Consider the following 17011-nt stretch of genomic DNA (forward strand, 5'->3'; position numbering starts at 1 on the left):
AGACTGGAGAGATGGGCAGAGTCAGGTCATATGGGACCTCGAGTGCCAGACAGAGGAGCTGGGACTTTGTCCTGTACATACTGTGCCTTGGGAGGCCCTTGAGCATGGGAGGGCCAGGGTCTACTCTGGGTGTTAAAAGACCCTGAGGACTGTAAATGGAGGTTGTGAAGGAGACCGATGATGATTCAAGCAGGAAGGGATGAAGCGGAGCCTAAGGGACCAGCGGACAGCGTGAGGCGCCAGGAGAGTGGGGCGGAGGGCTACTGTGGTTCCTGCTGGAAGCGAGGATGGAGCCCGAGCTTTCCCAAGTCCCTTGTAGGGTGCCTCAGGTTCCAGAGGTCCAAGAGGTGTTCTAGGAGCGCCCTCTAGTGGGAAAACAGATAAGTGCCCAAACTTCCGGTGGAGTGGGTTCAGGGGAAAGAAGGAGTATAGCTTGGATACAGGGAGTATGAATGGACCTGGAAGCCTGAGGGTACAGGAACTGAGATGTAGTCCTAGTAGAGGGTTGGCGGCTGGGTCTGCAGTTCATTTGCAGTTTGTGAGACCCCAGAGAGACCACGATTCCAGGTCCTGGGGAGAAGGGGGCTGCTGGCTCAGGTCCATGTTGAGTCCCTTGCTTGGTCCCACCCTCAGTGGATTGGGAGCTGAGCAGGTTGCAGCGACAGTGCAAGGTGATGGAAGGGGAAAGGCGGACCTACAGCAAGGAAGTCCACCAGCGCATCAACAAGCAACTGTGAGCTGAGAGCCTGGGCCCTGGTCTGGGGAGAGGGTATAAAAAGGGCTGGTCTGAGTGGGGAGGACTGGAGCTCGGGATTGCCTTAGAGAGACTGAGCTTTGCCCCCTCGCTGGCCTCTCCTCCACCTCCCTGCCTGGGCAGCGAGGAGATACAGCGCCTGGAGCAGGTGCGGGCCAAGCTCCAGATGCAGATCAGCGTGGCCCAGAGCCAAGTCAAGAGGCTGCGGGACAATGAGCGGCTGGAGAACATGGACCACCTGCTTAAGTGCAAGGCTCGGGCTCAGGCCAAGGTGGAGGAGCTGCAGGAGCAGATGAAGGCCCTGGACAAGCAGGTGGGTGTGGAGGGCAGGCTCTGTGGATCCTACTCAGGGCACAGTTGTAACCTCCTGAACCTTAGCTTCCTCATCTGAAAAATGGGGCCTTCAAAAGCATCCACCTGATGGAGTTTTGGTCATTGGGAATATGGGGGTTTGGTGCTTTGCACAATCCTAGATATTCAAGGTGGGAGGAGGGGCTGGTGCTGTTCACTGGGACAGGCTCTCCTGAGCCAGCAGACCTGCATGGGAATCCCAGTTCTGCCACATCAGGGCTGTGTGGCCATGGAAAGTCTTCACCTCTCAGGGCCCCCATTTTTTCATTTGCAAAAATAGGATGATGGAATATAGTAGAATTTAGTTACATTTCTAATCTGTCACCCCAAGTCCTTGCTACTTGTCCTCCCAAACAATGTGATTTTTCTAGGCTAGCGTCCTTTCAAGTTTTTAAGACCGTGACTCATTGTGATACAGTTTGTACGCACCCAGATGTACACAGATAAAAACACACACATACATATCTGAAACGGAAGTGTCACCAAGGAATATTTACTTTATTCTACAAGGGATTCATTCTGGTATTTCTCACCTACTTTTGATTAAAGAGCACTGTTTGTCTAGAACAAATGTTTTCTTGCACCTCATTGACTCACAAATGGGAGTTTGGAAGTTGCTCCTGTGTGGTGGTCTGTATTAGTTTCTTATTGCTGCTGTAACAATGACCACAGAACATGGCAGCCCTGGACATCTGAAGTCTGAAGGGGTCTTACTGGTCTAAAAGCAGGGTGTTGTCAGGGCTGATTTTCTGCGGGCTTCAGGGTTAATCTGTTTCCATACTTTTTAAAGCTCCTGGAGTCCACTGTATCCTTTGGTTCATGACCCCTTCCTCCTCCTTCAAAGCTGGCAGTGGCGGGTTGAGTCTTTTTCTGGGCTGTATCACCCCAGCCCTGCTTTTCTTAACCACTCTCTTTCTCTGACTCTCATGCCTCTCCTTTTCATGTTTTTGGATCCTCTGATCAAATTGCTCCACCCAGATCAGCTACTTGTCCTTGCAAACAACGTGATTTTTCTAGGCTAATTTCCCCATGTCCAGATCCTCAACTTTATCACATCCACAAAGTCCTTTTGGCTGTTGAAGGTAACATCGTATTCACAGGTTACAGGAATTAGGACACGGATGCCTTCAGTGATCCTGACTGTGTCTATCACATGGTTCATGGTTTGATTCCATTTGAATTTCAGTTGGTCTGTTTGGACAGCCCTTGATACCACTGACTGCCTTTTGGAAGCTGAATTCTGGTTTTCACTTTAGGCTTGTGGCTGTTTCATGAAGTTCAGGGGCTCAGTGGGTGTGTCTGCTTCAGTTGCTTTCTTTAGTTGTCCATGGAAACTCAGCAGAGTCAGGTCCAAGCAGGATGATCTGCTTATTTTGATCCCATGGATTCTTTTGCCCTAAGAAACTTGATTATGGAGAACTGCAGGTCAGATAGGGGTTAGGGTCCCACAGTAGAGAACTGGCCAGTACACACACAAGGTCAAGAAAGGATGTAAAAGTAGCCAGAAAACAACTTTTTCAGAGGAACCATAGCTAGACCTATAGCTGATTCCTTCCTTCCTTCCTTCCTTCCTTCCTTCCTTCCTTCCTTCCTTCCTTCCTTCCTTCCTTCCTTCTTTCTATGGTACTGGGGAATGAACCCACATCCCCAGCCCCTTTTGTTCTTCATTTTGAGAAAGAATCTTGCTAAGTTCCTTAGGGTCTTCCATATTGCTGAGGCTGGGCTTGACCTTGTAATCCTCCTGCTTCAGCCTCCTGACTTGCTGGGATTACAGGCATTTACCCATGCTTAGCTAGACAGCTGATCCCTAAAAAAACAGTGGCAGAAAACAGTGAGTTCAGTCCTCAGAAACACACACGCACACATACACACAAAAAAAATGATAAGGAAAGAAAGATTATAATTTCACTGCCAAAGGAGAAAAGTGTCAACTTAAACTACTACACCAGTGAAAATATCATCAACAAGCAAATAGACGAGCTTTCCTCGCAAAGAAAAATGTAAAATTAGTCTCCAGTTAGATTTTTTTTAAGATGGACACAATACCTTTTTTTTTTATTTGTTTCTATTTTTAAGTGGTGCTGGGGATCGAACTCAGTGACTCACACATGCCAGGCAAGTGCTCTACCATTGTACCACAACCCCAGCCTCTCCAGTTAGATTTTTTACGAGTGGAGATTCTCAGAAATTCTCAAACTATGTGTTGAAGGGCCAATTGAAAAAGTTTTTAATTTATTACTGTAACTTTTATAAGACTTGTGTCTGCTCAATTTGCCATGTGAATTCAGCAACACTGTTTCTTGAGGGGGGCGGGTACTGAGGATTGACTCAGGGCACTCCACCATGGAGCCCCATCCCCAGCCCTATTTGTATTTTATAAGAGACAGGGTCTCACTGAGTTGCTTAGCACCTTGCTGTTGCTGAGGCCGGCTTTGAACTCATGATCCTCCTGTCTCAGCCCCCAGGCCTCTGGGATTATAGGTGTGTGCCACCCACTCAGCGAGCACCAACACTGTGATGCTTACTCTCATTTTCTAAATTTACCACATTATGCAGACAAAACATTCTGTGATAAAATTCAACAGACATTGAAGGTTAAAAATATTAAGCAAGGACTGTGGCCATGGCTCAGTACTGGCAGGGCATTTGCCCAGCATTTGTGAGGTAGTGGGTTCAATCCCCCGTGCTGGAAAAAAATGCAATAGAACTCTTAAGCAAACTAGGGAAAAAACATCGAAAGCATCTACAATAGATATCATATTTGACAGTAACACATGGAAAAATAAGAGGATCCCTTTGAGATTAGTAGCAATACCAGGCTGTCAGGAGGCACCAGTTGTGTTTAACATTGCACTCTAGGGAGGTCCTATCCAGTATAGAAGAAGAAAGAAAGAAAAGAAGAAGAAAAAAAAAAAAAGCAAGGAAAAGAAAATGGATAAAAAGATTGGGGAGAAAGACATAAAGCTGTCATTATTTATAGATGACATATTTATGTACATAGAAGATCCCAAGAATCTAGGGCTAACTTGTAATTAATGAGGTCTTTTAACAATGGGCTGGATATAAAGTTATTGATATGCAAAGGCAATTGTAATTCCCTGTAACAGCAATAACTATTAGAAAATAAAATAAGGCCAGATGTGGTGGTACACACCTTTGATCCCAGTGACTCTGGAGGCTGAGGCAGGAGGATCACAAGTTTGAGGTCAGCCTCAGCAATTTAGGGAGGCCCTCACCAACTTAGGAAGACCCTCTCTCAAAATAAAAAATAAAAAGGGCTGGAGATGTGGTTTAATGATGAAGCACCCCTGAGTTCAATCCCCAGTACCAAAAAAAAAAAAAAAAAAAAAAAGACATTTATAATAGCCAAAAGAAGTCCTTAGGAAGACATCTAATAAAAGTGTGCATGACCTCTATGGACTAAATTGTGAAATTGTATTGAAGGATATTAGAGAAACACTTAGTAAATGTAGAGGTATACCACATTCATGGATTGAAAGAGTGTGTTGTAAAATGTTAGTTCTTGCAAATTGATCTATAGATGTAATATGATCCCAATCAAAAAGATGATGGTGATAGTGGTGTGCAGTGCTGCAGTCAAACCCAGGCCTAATGCCTGCTGAGCACGTGCTCACTCAGTTACCCCCAGCCTGAGCGTTATTCTTTACGGGTGTGATTGACAAGTAGATTCTAAAGTCTATATGGAAGTGCAAAGGACAAGATAACTAAAGTTTACTTAGAAGAAGAGGAGGAATGTGGGAGGATTCGCCCCATCAGTTATCAAAATGGATCGTAAAGCTCTAGTAACCAGCTAATCCAACGGATCAATGAGACAAAATAGAGGTCCCTGAAAGAAGCCAGCCAGTGGCGCACTGTAATCCCAGTGACTCAGGAGGCTGAGGCAGGAGTTCAAGTTCAAGGACAGCCACAGCAATTTAGTGAGACCTTGTCTCAAAATCAAAAATAAAAAGGCTGGGGATGTGGCTCAGTGGCAAAGAGCCACTGGGTTCAATACCCACTCCCCGCTCAGAGGTCCCTGAAAGAGAGCTGTGCGTGTGTGAACGTTTGATCTATAACTTCAGAGAAATAGAACTCCAATAATGGTGCTGAAAAATTGAATATCCATAAAAATTATGAGATGAAATCAGACCCTGACCTCACATTTTCCTAATTAATTTCAGATGATCAGAGAGATATAATTGTGTGAGGGTGGGAAAGATTTCTTAAAGAAGTGACAGAAACCTCTACTTCTAAAGGGAAAGATGGATACATTCCATGACATTAAAATGGATAAATTCTGTTTATCCAGAGAAACCATAAAGAGCAGGCCCAGGAAGTCCGGGGGTAGGAGCGGTTATCTGCAGCTCACAGCTAACCAAGGACTAGCACCAAGGACCTGTGAGGGACTTCTTCATGTCATTAAGAATCAGTGCAGTTACAAAAACAGTCAAAGCTGACACATCACAAAATAAGAAATGTGGATGCTCAGTAAACATGGGGATTATAAGTAATCAGAGGAAGCTCGTTAAGACCACAGTGAGGCATCCTGAAACACACCAGGCCTTCAAACACTGACGTCTGAATAAAAGCATCATTTTGGGGTGAAGGAGCAGTGGGGACACTTGCTAATCAGTGGGGGTGTAAGTTGTCACAACCCTCCCCCGTTATCTATGAAATTTGAAGATGGACTCTGACCCAGGGCCATCCTCTTGGCCTGATCACCACGAGGGGCTTGGGCTCAGCCTGGCGTTCACATCATGGGGCCACTAGGTTCTAGTGTGGCCCTTGGAACTTAGCTGCCTGGAGGGGTGGAGGACAGGAGGCAGTGCGTCCTGTGAGGGCCTCTCAGCTGGCAGCAGGAGCATGGCCAGTTGGTGATGCTGTGTGGTGGCTGGGTGTTGTTAAGTTGTAGGTGGACATGATACCTTTATCTTACTTATTTTTATGTGGTGCTGAGAATCGAACCCAGTGCCTCACACATGCTAGGCAAGTGCTCTGCCACTGAGCCACATCCCCAGCCCCCTGGGTGTCATTTTTTATACTAAACATCATTACCTGGGGACCCAGCTAGCCTTAGCCCCGTCTGACTCCATAGGAGCAGTGTTGGGAGAGAGTCAACCAGTCATTCGCCCACAGAAAAGGGGTTTAGATCTGTTGTTGACCTTCCTCCTCATCACCCATAATCACCCATAATCACCCATAAATTCCACATCTGAGTCCTGTAGCCAGGACTCATATAAGAGAATGTTGGTAGGAGCATTCCCATACTGGCCAGCCTGGGTCCATCAGCCTTTAGATGAGTAAAGAAATGTGGTATGTTTGTGTAATGAAATAGTATACAACCATGAAAAACGAATGGATTTTGATTAGGGACAGTAACATGGATGAATGTAAATAACAATTGAATGAAGGAAGTAAGACACCAAACATACATGCAGCATTATTTCATCTTACATACAATTCAGAAACAGGCCACACTGCTCTTGAAAAAAAGTGATACACTAGGAAGGAAATGAATTTCACTGAACCCATTGCCCCAGAAGTGGAGCATCTATAAAAACTAAAATACAGTATATGATACATAATTATATAAATATGTAAATATAACGATCATGAGGACTTTAGTGTTCTAATACCTAAGCTCTGGAGCGTGGGAAGTTCCCACCAATTGAATGCTCCTGTGTGGATTTTGTTGCAGTATCTGCAGAATCGAGGACTTGGGACTTAAGGATTGAGGCAGCGTGGTGAGCAGGGTGATGCCTCAAGGGGACCGGGCTCTCACACTCTGCTCTGAGGACACACAGGGTGCAACCATGGGAAAGGAGTTTGGCAGTTTTTTTTAAAGCTATCATAAGATTCAGGGGTTCCACTCCTCAGTATTTTCCCAAGAGAAAAGGAAGCCCATGTCCACACAAGAAATTGTACATGAATATTGATAATGACTCAACTTGATTTGTAAACTCCCAAACTGAATTTTGGAAATAACCTAAACGTCTATCAGGGGGTGAAAGGACAAACACATCGTGGGACCTGCAAAAAGTGGAATCGCGTTCACCAGGGCAAAGAATGCACTGTGGACCCCATAACAGGGTGGGGAATTCAGATCCATCACCCTGAGTGGGAAAAGCCAGACCCTGTCCTTCTAAAAGAGTATGCACTATATGGTTCCATTAAAATAAGTGGAAATGGTGCAGAAAACAGGGGTGACAGCTGGGGGCAGGGGCCGTGGAGAACGTGGGGAGAACTGTGAGAGGGTGGGGAGGCCTGGGGGTAGTGGATATAGTCACTATCTTGATTATGTCAAAACTCATCCAGTTGTACACCTTACATCTTTTTTCCCCCCATGTGGTACTGAGGATTGAACTTGGGGGCTCTTTTCTACTGAGATACATTCCCAGCCCACCCCCACCCTTTTTAAAATCTTGAGGCAGGGTCTAGCTCAGTTTCTTAGGCCCCCCACCCTCAAATTTGCTGATTCTGGCTTTGAACTCGGGATCGAACAGTCTCAGCTTCCCGAGCCACTGGGATTACAGGTGTGGCCACTGTATCCAGCTTGTATACCTCAGATCTGGGCAGTTACACTATATGTCAGCTACACCTCAATAAAACTGTTAAAAAATTCCTACCTCCCACTGTATAAAAACCATATGAATATTTTTAAAAATTGTAAGAGTTTTTTTCTAATGTTGGGGAGAATTTCCTGAGCTGGTGGGTCCTAAGCTCTGTTGATTCCTGGAGCCCTTAATTTCTTAGTAATTTTTTTAGCCCCCAGAGAAATCCCTACTGGCCAGAGGTGTGCTGGGAAGTAGCCGTTAGGGTAAAAAGCACCTTAGCTTGTGGCATTTGTTAATTCTCACAAGGTTGGCCTCCCATCTTGGCTGTGATGAATATACTGACACCTTTGCATATCCCCTTCCTTTGGGGTGTGCCCTTGAGGGGATTGTGGTACCTTGGCCTCCGTCTCTTGCTGTGCCTCCTGGCTCAAGATGGACTGGTTTGGTCCAACATGTGCCCTTTGTTATTGTCATATAATGTCCTCACCAGAGGCCCAGAGCAATGGGACCACCAGATCTTGGAATAGAATCTCTAGAAGTGTGAGCTAAACAAAGCTTTTTTTCTTAAGTTAATTTTCCCAGGCATTTCATTATAGTAATGGAAAGTTGACTAATATGGTCTGTAGCAGACCAATACAGGGGGCAGTTTTATATGACCAACATTTAACAACTGGCTCACAGAATTCCTGAAAAGATACTACTCAGCTCTCCAAGTGGTCTCCGGTGATCCCATAGTGCACTGCTGACAGTTGTATTTATTAACTAGTTTAAAATAATCTTATAAATGCGCAAGGATGACACGCAAATTCGTGAAGCGTTCCATGTTTTTAACCAAGAAAAAAAAGGGTTTAAAAAAAAAAGAAAATAATAATGCTGATGTTGGAAATCTAATGTATCACAAAACAAGATAAAGTTTAATCTTGATGACAGATTAAAAAAAATCTTATAAATGATTGTGTTCTGACAGGTTAGAAACCTTTTTATGTAAACCATTTGTAAGAACAATATGCATAAATTTTAAAAATCTATATTTCATTCTTGGGCTGGGAATATGGCTCAGTGGTAGAGCACTTGCCTGGAAGGCACATGCAAGGATCTGGGCTCAATTCCCAGCCCCCCACCCCCCCAAAAAAGTCAGGATCCTTACCAGCTGGATGGTGTACAGGCCCTGAACAGTCTTTCCAACTCTTGAAGTCAGATTGAGCATGGCTGCCTTCATTCCCAGGTGATTATGTGGAACTCTGTATTGTTCCTGTACCGTGCGTTACTTGCTTTTTTTCTTATTGGACCATGACAGTCACACAGAGTGGTCGGGTCCATCCTGACAACATCATACCTGTGTGGGACTTGGTTTCAGTTCGCGATCCCCCCACTTTTCCTTCCTGTCCTCCCCCCACCCCTGGTCTAGACTTCCTTTCGCTTGTCTACTTATTAGTTTTTGGTTGTTTCTTTTCACTTATACGCAAGGTGAAGTTCCCTGAGGGGTATCTATTTATGCACATAACATTGGTTTCTGAGAATTTGTTCCTCGTTTCCTCCCCTGTCCTGCCCCTCCATGCTGCCTCCACACTGGTCTTCCCGCATCTTCACGTCTTCGGCCTTCCCTCCTTTCCTTGGTATACTCTAGTTGCTACATATGAGAGGAAGCGTCTCACCTTTGAGTTTCTGGGTCTGGCTTGTTTCACGTGGCGCGATGGTCTCCATTTCCATCCATTCACCAGCAAATGCCACCACCCCGTCCTCCTTCATAGCTGAGCAGAACCCCAGTGTGTGTGCACCACAGTTTCTCAATCCGTTCCTCTATTGATGGACTTGCTTTTTTTTTTTTTTAATGGAACATTTAAAGAAGTTTTTAGTAGAAAATTTAGTTGGGGATAGTTGTGGATTCACAGCAGCTGCAAGAACTAACGCAGAGATGACCCATACCCTTTGCTCAGTTTCCCCCAAGGGTAAAACTTTGGGGTTTTAATTTTATTTTTATCACACCAGCTGTTGAAACCCTGGTCACACAGGTGTGACGTCCCTGGAAGGAAAGTGGCCCCAGCTGGCGCTGAGCCTGTGCACTGTCCCCAGTGGTGCGTTGGGGTCTGATCCATGTCTTCCTCAAGCAGCCGAACACCCCTGGGGGAGTCGGGTGGCGGCTGCGGTGCTCTGAGGTGTCCCGTGCAGGCCCAGGTTGCTGGTGGTGGCAGGCTTCCTGTGTTGGGGACTCTTACAGCAGACAGGGGTTGTCTCATGCGCTGGAGTCCACAAGTCCAGGCCCGACGTGTTGGCGGAGCTGGTTCCCTGGCAGTGAGGGCAAGTGTCCCCGCCTCTCCTCTCCACTGGCACCTGTGGGTTCAGTGGCTTGTGGATGCGTCCCTCAGCATCGTCCTCATATGATGCCCTTCCTGGGCGCTCATCCATGTTCACATGTCCCCTTTCCATAAAGACCAGTGGGTGGGGTTGGCCCCCACCTAAGGACCTTGATTTAACTTGTTGATCTCTGTAAAGTTCCTGCCTCCAAATAAGGTCACAGCCTTAGCTACTGGGGGTTGGGACTTGGGTTGAGTTTTTGATACCGTCCACCCACAACAGCACAGGTCAGGAGACAGTGTTAAGCAAGTCACTGGTGTGGGCTGCACAGAGGCGTCACCCTCCCCTGAAGAGACACAGACAAAGAAAGATCTGCCCCAATGAGGCCTCCTTCGGAGCCCAGTGAGCTAAGCAAAGACAGCACAGAAGGGAGGCAACTGGGTGGGAGCTGGCTCTAGGCACAAACTGACCCACTGGGTCTCGCGTCATCAGGCTCCTGTTGTCCCCTCTGGGGTTCCTCTTCACCCTGTTTGGCCTCATTCTCCCGGCCTCTTTCTGGCAGGGGTGGTGATGGCAGCCATCCTTTCCTTCAGTCTCGTCTCGTGCACTTCCCCCAACGCCAGGGCAGGAGCCGGCTGGCTCAGCTTCCACCATGGCGCCCCCCCCCAGCCAGCCCCAGCCGTCGTCCAGAGCTGGGCCACGGGGCTGGCAGGGGGGTGGGTCATGGTTGGATATGGAGCCCCAGAACCACAGGAGGGTTAGGGACTGTGGGAGGTGGGAGGGACAGTGGATGTCGGCCGTCTGCCTGGCCATTCAAGGTCTCCCACGCAACGGACAGACACCATCCTGTCTTCCAGATCGATGAGTGGGAGACCCGCATCTTCACCCAGGGCAAGAGCGCCAAGGCTCCCGGCTTCATCCAGAAAGAGAAGGCCAAGGTCCAGCGAAGGATCAAGATCCTGGAAGACCAGTTGAACAGGGTGAGGGCGGTGTCTCTGCTCTCCAGACCCCAACTCTGGGGTGGGGAAGCACTGCACATAGGAGTGGGGTTCCGAAATGGTGAAGGGAGCAGTATCAGGAGAAAGGACCCCAGGGGGTCGGAGGATCCCAAGTTAGGGAGACCGAAGAGCCCTGCAAGTGGGGCAGTACACTCTCAGGGTCCCCAGAGGGGACAGGCTGGTTTCTGTGCCCCCTCCTTGGCTGGGTCTGGAGGAGGGAGGCAGGCCAGGCCTCAGAGACTACTGCTCCCCCTACCCCAGGTCACCTGTCACTTTGACATCCAGCTGGTGCGGAATGCGGCCCTGCGGGAGGAACTGGACCTGCTGCGCATTGAAAGGCGCCGCCATCTGAACGTGGACCGCAAGATGAAGAAGGTCAGTGTGGAGCTCCAGTGGCAATCGGTTAGCGCGTGGTACCGATAAGAAGGTCAGTGGGGGGGCAGCCCTGGCCTGGTCCTGCCGGCCCCTCGCTCCTCCCCTGCCTGCACCAGCGCTCCAGCCTCGCTTGGAATTGCTCAGAGCCACAGGTTTGCTGTAGTCCCAGGGATGGGGACCTGGCACCTGCAGGTCAGTCAGTGACACTTCAGAGTCCTTTGAAGAATCTGCCCACCTTCGTCCCCTTCGTCCCCTACTCCTTTCACTTTTACTTTGAAATAACTTTGATCCTTCAGAAAAGATGCAAGAATCGTACAAAGCACTCCTTCACCAGGATGATGAGCCGCCCCCGCTCGGCGCTCACTGTCCGCTGGGAGGGGTTTAGTGTCACGGATGTCCTTCAGTTAGACAGTATGTCGCAGGCATTGTGCTCCTCAGTACTTCTGTGCATTTCCTAAGAACAGCCATTTTTATAAACAAACAGGGTGCGGTTATCCAAGCTAGGAACTTTGACATTGCTCGAATCCTAACGGGTCCACGTTGCAAGACTGCCCCGCGCCATCCTTTGTAGCTAATTTGATTTTCCGGCTCCAGGCTCCGGTCCAGGATCCCAGGTCGCATTTGATTGTCCTGGCTCCGTTCACGGTTCCTTTGGAATGCTGCCTTTGCTCTCCTGTCTCCACGACCTTGGCATTTTGGAAGCATCCAGGCCAGCCGTGTTGTGCATGTCCCTCTCTAGGAGCTCGTCTGGCCTTTCTTCATGTTCTGATTCTGAGGCTGCTCAGTGCCCTGCGCGAGGTCCTGAGCTGTGCGTTCCAGCAGGAGGCCTCTGATCCCTTTTGGCCCCTGACTAGTGAGGCTGCCTTTGACCCTTGGGTTCCCCCAGGTGGGCTTCTCTTTGTAATGGGTACATCACAAGGGTCTCAGGGAGATTCTTCGTCTTTGAAACCTCCTGCCTCCCGCGTTCGCTCACTGGCCTGGTCAGCCCCCTTCCTGATTTGCCTGCATCCTGAGGGCCGCGGCTGCAGAGGAGCTTTCTACTTCTCCGTGTCTTTTACTATTCTCAGGAAAAGCCCCTTCTCCCCCCGAGTGTTGGTGTCATCAGTGAGCATTCTGACTTTGTCTTTCTAGTGGTGATAGCCCATGGTATCATCATTGATTTTGATGCTCGGATACTCCCAGATTTGGCGACTCAGTGCCCTTTCAAGTTGGTTCTGTGACCTTGGGGCAAGCCCCACCACTTTTTTTTTTTTGAGCACTTTCTGGCCAGACAGTAAAAGTGACCTTGTACTTCTTCTGCCCTAACCTTGGAGTTCACCATCCTCCTAGGAGTCCTGTTCTTTCCTAGTGGGGAGCAGGTATTGAGAATCCAGGAATCAGACACCGAGCCTTCACTGCTATGGATCGTCACGACTTTGAAGCCCTTCCTCTGGAGACAGCCAGGAATTTCTGTTAACACCTTGAATTCCAATCCAGCACCACTGGTGTTTGACTGGACGTGCCCCCTTCATCTCGCTTCTCCACGGTGGTAATCCTGGCTCCCAAAAGCAACAATCTTATTAGTTTATTACTTGGCAGCTCAATCATGTGTATACTCAAAAGAGTTTCAGAATTGCTACAGCTGTGCTACTCCCCGCCCCAATATAGGGGTCAAGGTTGGCTTCTAGTTTGTTTTCTCCTCAGCATTTATGTATCTACTCAAATCATTGTGTTCAGAAGTTTTTTGGGGTAGTTCTATTTTTTGGTCTTCTGTATTATTATTATTATTATTATTATTATTATTAGTGGTGTTGGGGTTTGAACCCAGGGCCTTGTGCATGCAAGGAAAGCACTCTACCAACTGAGCCATATCCCCAGACTGTGATTATGTTCTTCATGTGTGATACAGTGAGGTTCATGACTTCTGTTTATATTCAGGGTTAGTTTCCTTTTCTCTCTGTTGATTTCTTTTATGAATAAGTAAAACATTAACAAGTCTCCCAAATCAAAAATATTCCATTTAGGAGGCCAAGGCAGGAGAATCACAAGTTCAAAGCTAGCCTCAGAAACTTAGTGAGGGTCTAAGCAACTTAGTGAGACCCTGTCTCAAAATTAAAAATAAATAAATAAGTAAAGGCTGGGATGTGGCTCAGTGGCAAAGCGCCCTCTTCTGAAAGGTATCCCAAGGAAAAATCATTGCCTTCCCATCTCTTCTACCTGGTTCCCACCCAGCTCCTGTAAGTCATACATTTCTTAGTTCTCTACCCTAACGTAGGTTGTTGTGTATGCCCACCTGTTTATGTATCTGTGTATCTATACATGTTTTATGTATGTGTATGTATATCAAATTTCTTGCCTTCCTTCCTTTTTTTTTTGTACCAAGGATTGAACCCAGGGGCCTTAACCACTGAGCCACATCCCTAAACCCTTCTTGTATTTTATTTAGAGAAAGGATCTTGCTGAGTTGCTTAGGATCTTGCTAAGTTGCTGAGGCTGGCTTTGAATTCGTGATCCTCCTGCCTCAGCCTCCCAAGCCACTGAGATTACAGGCATGTGCCACTGCACCTGGCTCTTTCTTCCTTTTGAAAGAGTAATTTTTACCCATAACACTGTAGAAATATCTGTGGAACTAGAAAATAGAAAATAGAAGTGTGGTCACAGGGTATATTATTTCATTTTCTGTTGCTATGACAAATACCTGAGGCTTCATACTTTATTATAAAGAAAAGAGGTTTATTCAGTTCATAGTTTTGAAGGCTGAAAGTCTACATGGCACAATGTTGGCTCTTGTAAGGCCCCCTTGACTGTGTCACATCATAGTAGATGGCATCATGGTGGAGCACGGGCAAGAGGAAGACATTATATGATGAGACAGGAAGACCAAGAGACAGGGAAGGAGCCAGATTTGCTCTCAAAAGAATGTACTCAGGGTCCTTCTGAGGGCAGCACCTCCAGTGACCTTATCACCTAGCACTAGGTTCTGCTTCTTAAAGGTAACCCCATCTCCCAGTGACCTGATGCTGGGAGCAGGCTTTCCCCATGTGGACCTCTGTGTGTGGGGGGGACCTGCACCCCCGTTGCAGCACAGTGATAGGGTCGGCGTGGATCTCCCTGACCACCACTCTCAGGAACAGTCCTGGTTAGGCGTTTTCCCTGGAGAGCGGCTCTGAGCCATCTCTGCCCCTCATCCATTCCATGTTCCTCTGTCCCACACTTCTTCTTTTAAAATTTTTTTTGTAGTTGCAGATGAACACAATGCCTTTGTTTATTTGTTTATTTATGTGGTGCCTCTCACGTGCCAGGCAAGTGCTCTGCCGCTGAGCCCCGCCCAGCCCTGTCCCATATTTCTTTAGGGCCCTTTCACAGGCAGCTGCTCACGTCGCAGCTTGGGCATTTCTCTGCTGGCGGGGCAGTGCGACGGGTTTGGCAGAAGCAGCGCTCATTTCCTGCTCCTCTCCGCAGGAGATCCACCACCTGCAGCACATGGTCAGCTCGCTCATCGTCTCCTCCACCTCCGCCTACACCGTCAGGTGGGGCCCCGGGCTCGCGGCTGGGGCGGGGCGGGTGCGGCTTAGACTCACAAGGCAAGGGCGGGAGGGCTCTAGACTCAAGAAACGACCGAGCCAGCTCCCCAGTGACGTGTCTCTTTGCCTCTCGGGCACGTGGTTAGATTGAGGGTTCAGGTCACCCTGTCGGTTAATGCTTCTAGCTCCTAGATGGAGAGAGAGTTCAGGTGACGCACGTAGCTGGGGGCCTGGGACTCGCGGAGGCACCCAGCAGCGAGGCTCATCAGTGCTGGTTGAAAGGGACGCGGTTCTCCCAGGTTGCTTCCCAGTGGAGCCCTGGAAGCTGGGTGCTGGCTTCCTTCCTGTGCGGGGCTCCAGGCTGCACCTCTCCCGCTCCCTGCACTTCTCCCGCTCCCCGGCTGCACCTCTCCCAGCTCCCCGGGTACCTCTCCCGCTCCCCTGCCACCTCTCCCGCTCCCCGGGCACCTCTCCCAGCTCCCCGGGTACCTCTCCCGCTCCCTGGGCACCTCTCCCAGCTCCCTGGGTACCTCTCCCAGCTCCCCGGTTACCTCTCCCACTCCCTGCTTGGCGTCTTACCTTCTCCTCTGCGTCTGCTGTCCACCCCCTGACTTCTGCTTCGTGGGGGCGCCTGACACCACGGGTCCCTTGAAGACCAGGAGTGCCTCATGGTTTCTGTGATTTCTTCCCTTCCTCTTCCTTTCTTTGTAATGCACATAACAAGATTCACCATCTCCAAGTGTGCAGCCCACGGCATCTAGAATGCCCCAGTGTTGTACCCACTTCTCCTCTCCAACACATTCGGTCACCCCAAAAGAAACTCCTGCTCACTCTCCTGCCCCTGGTGCCCTCCAGGCTCCCTCTGTCTCTGGGCCTGGCCTGTTCTGCCATTTCATATAGGTGGAATCGGGCAGCCTGGGACCTTTCGTGTTGGGCTTTTCCCTCAGGGTGAAGCTTCTGAGGCTCAGCCACTGTGGTTTCTCAGCTTTGTCCTGCCCTGACCCTTCAGGGCCTGACCGTACCTAGTTGGTGGCTTCTGTTCCCTCGCAGCTGGGCTTCTTCATAGCCTGGCCCTGCCATGGCCCAGGTCTTTCTCGCTGTACACCCTTCTAGCTTTGGCTTCCTGTTCTCTCATGCTTAGCATTTCCTAATTCAAGTTCTGAGGGAGGGAATCTGATTGTCGTGTTTCATACTTTCTGCCCAGTCCTTGTGGCCCATCCGCGCATTGCCAGAAACAAGCCTGTGCCACTCTCCTCCAGCCTCCTGAAGTGGGCACCTGCCTGGGCGCCGCACAGGGCAGTTTCAGCAGGGGCAGGTGTCATCGCCCACACTTTCTGTCACAGCAGCTTGTGTCTCCAGTGCTTCCTTGCTGGATGACCTGGGCATGGTCCTTGTCCCTCTCTGAGCCTGTTTCCTTCACTGTGACATGATTGTCATGATGGTTTCTGCTTCCCCGAGCTACTGTTGTAAGGCAGACCCCTGAAGGTCCTAGCTGCCTGGAAGCTGGGTTTCTTTCCCCTGTCCCTGGGCTCCATGGAGTCCCAGGAACAGAAAGATCTGCAAGTCCTGACTGCGAGGCTGGAGCTGTCACTGGGGACCAGGTTGTCGGGAGGCTGCCCACCCATGAGGCCTGGCCATAACTAGCCTTGAAGGAATCGAATTTCAGCAAGAAGCTGGGATCTGGGTGGAGGAACCAAGACTAGCCAGGGTATGGAGGTGGGAACTAGAATGGCAGTGGGCAGAGAGCCTCAGGAACTGGCCCTCGTTATGTCCTACCCCCTGACCCTGTGACCTTGCAGTAGGCTAGGTGTGGTGAACTTACAGTTGGTCACACCAGGCCAAAAGCAGAAAAGCTGCGTTCAGAGCTGAGCACGGCAGGGGATGTGCATGAGAGAGGCTTCTAGGGAGTCCTAATGGGGTGACACCTCCTCCCTGGCTTTACCAGGCCCTGAGCTGTACAAGCCTCTAAATTTCCAACAACACAATCTCACAGCTCTGGTACAGTCACCTTATCACCTGGGCCCACGTTTGGGCATCCTGGTATAATCTCCCACTGGCCCTCATCACCACCTTTGTTCTTGTTCCAGGGTCACGGGGGCATTTGGCCTCCCAGATGCCCTGTGTACAGTAGCAGTGCCTGTCAGTGGGCGATGCTGTCAGTCCTCACAAGATCCTGGCTGC

General features: G+C 49.1%; 1 protein-coding gene across 3 annotated transcripts in view; it reads left to right on the plus strand.

The window, feature by feature from the left end:
- Window positions 1–17011, plus strand: part of ODAD1 (outer dynein arm docking complex subunit 1) — a 30042-nt gene that overhangs the window by 2074 nt on the left and 10957 nt on the right. For all 3 annotated transcript variants that reach the window (XM_081275859.1, XM_081275858.1, XM_081275857.1), the window contains 5 exons: window positions 634–733; window positions 878–1067; window positions 10812–10934; window positions 11214–11327; window positions 14769–14836. In XM_081275859.1, coding sequence (XP_081131985.1) covers window positions 634–733; window positions 878–1067; window positions 10812–10934; window positions 11214–11327; window positions 14769–14836 — 595 coding nt within the window. The remainder of the gene's footprint in view (window positions 1–633; window positions 734–877; window positions 1068–10811; window positions 10935–11213; window positions 11328–14768; window positions 14837–17011) is intronic.

This window comes from Spermophilus citellus (genome assembly GCF_964194105.1).
Source record: "Spermophilus citellus genome assembly, chromosome: 18".
NCBI lineage: Eukaryota > Metazoa > Chordata > Mammalia > Rodentia > Sciuridae > Spermophilus > Spermophilus citellus.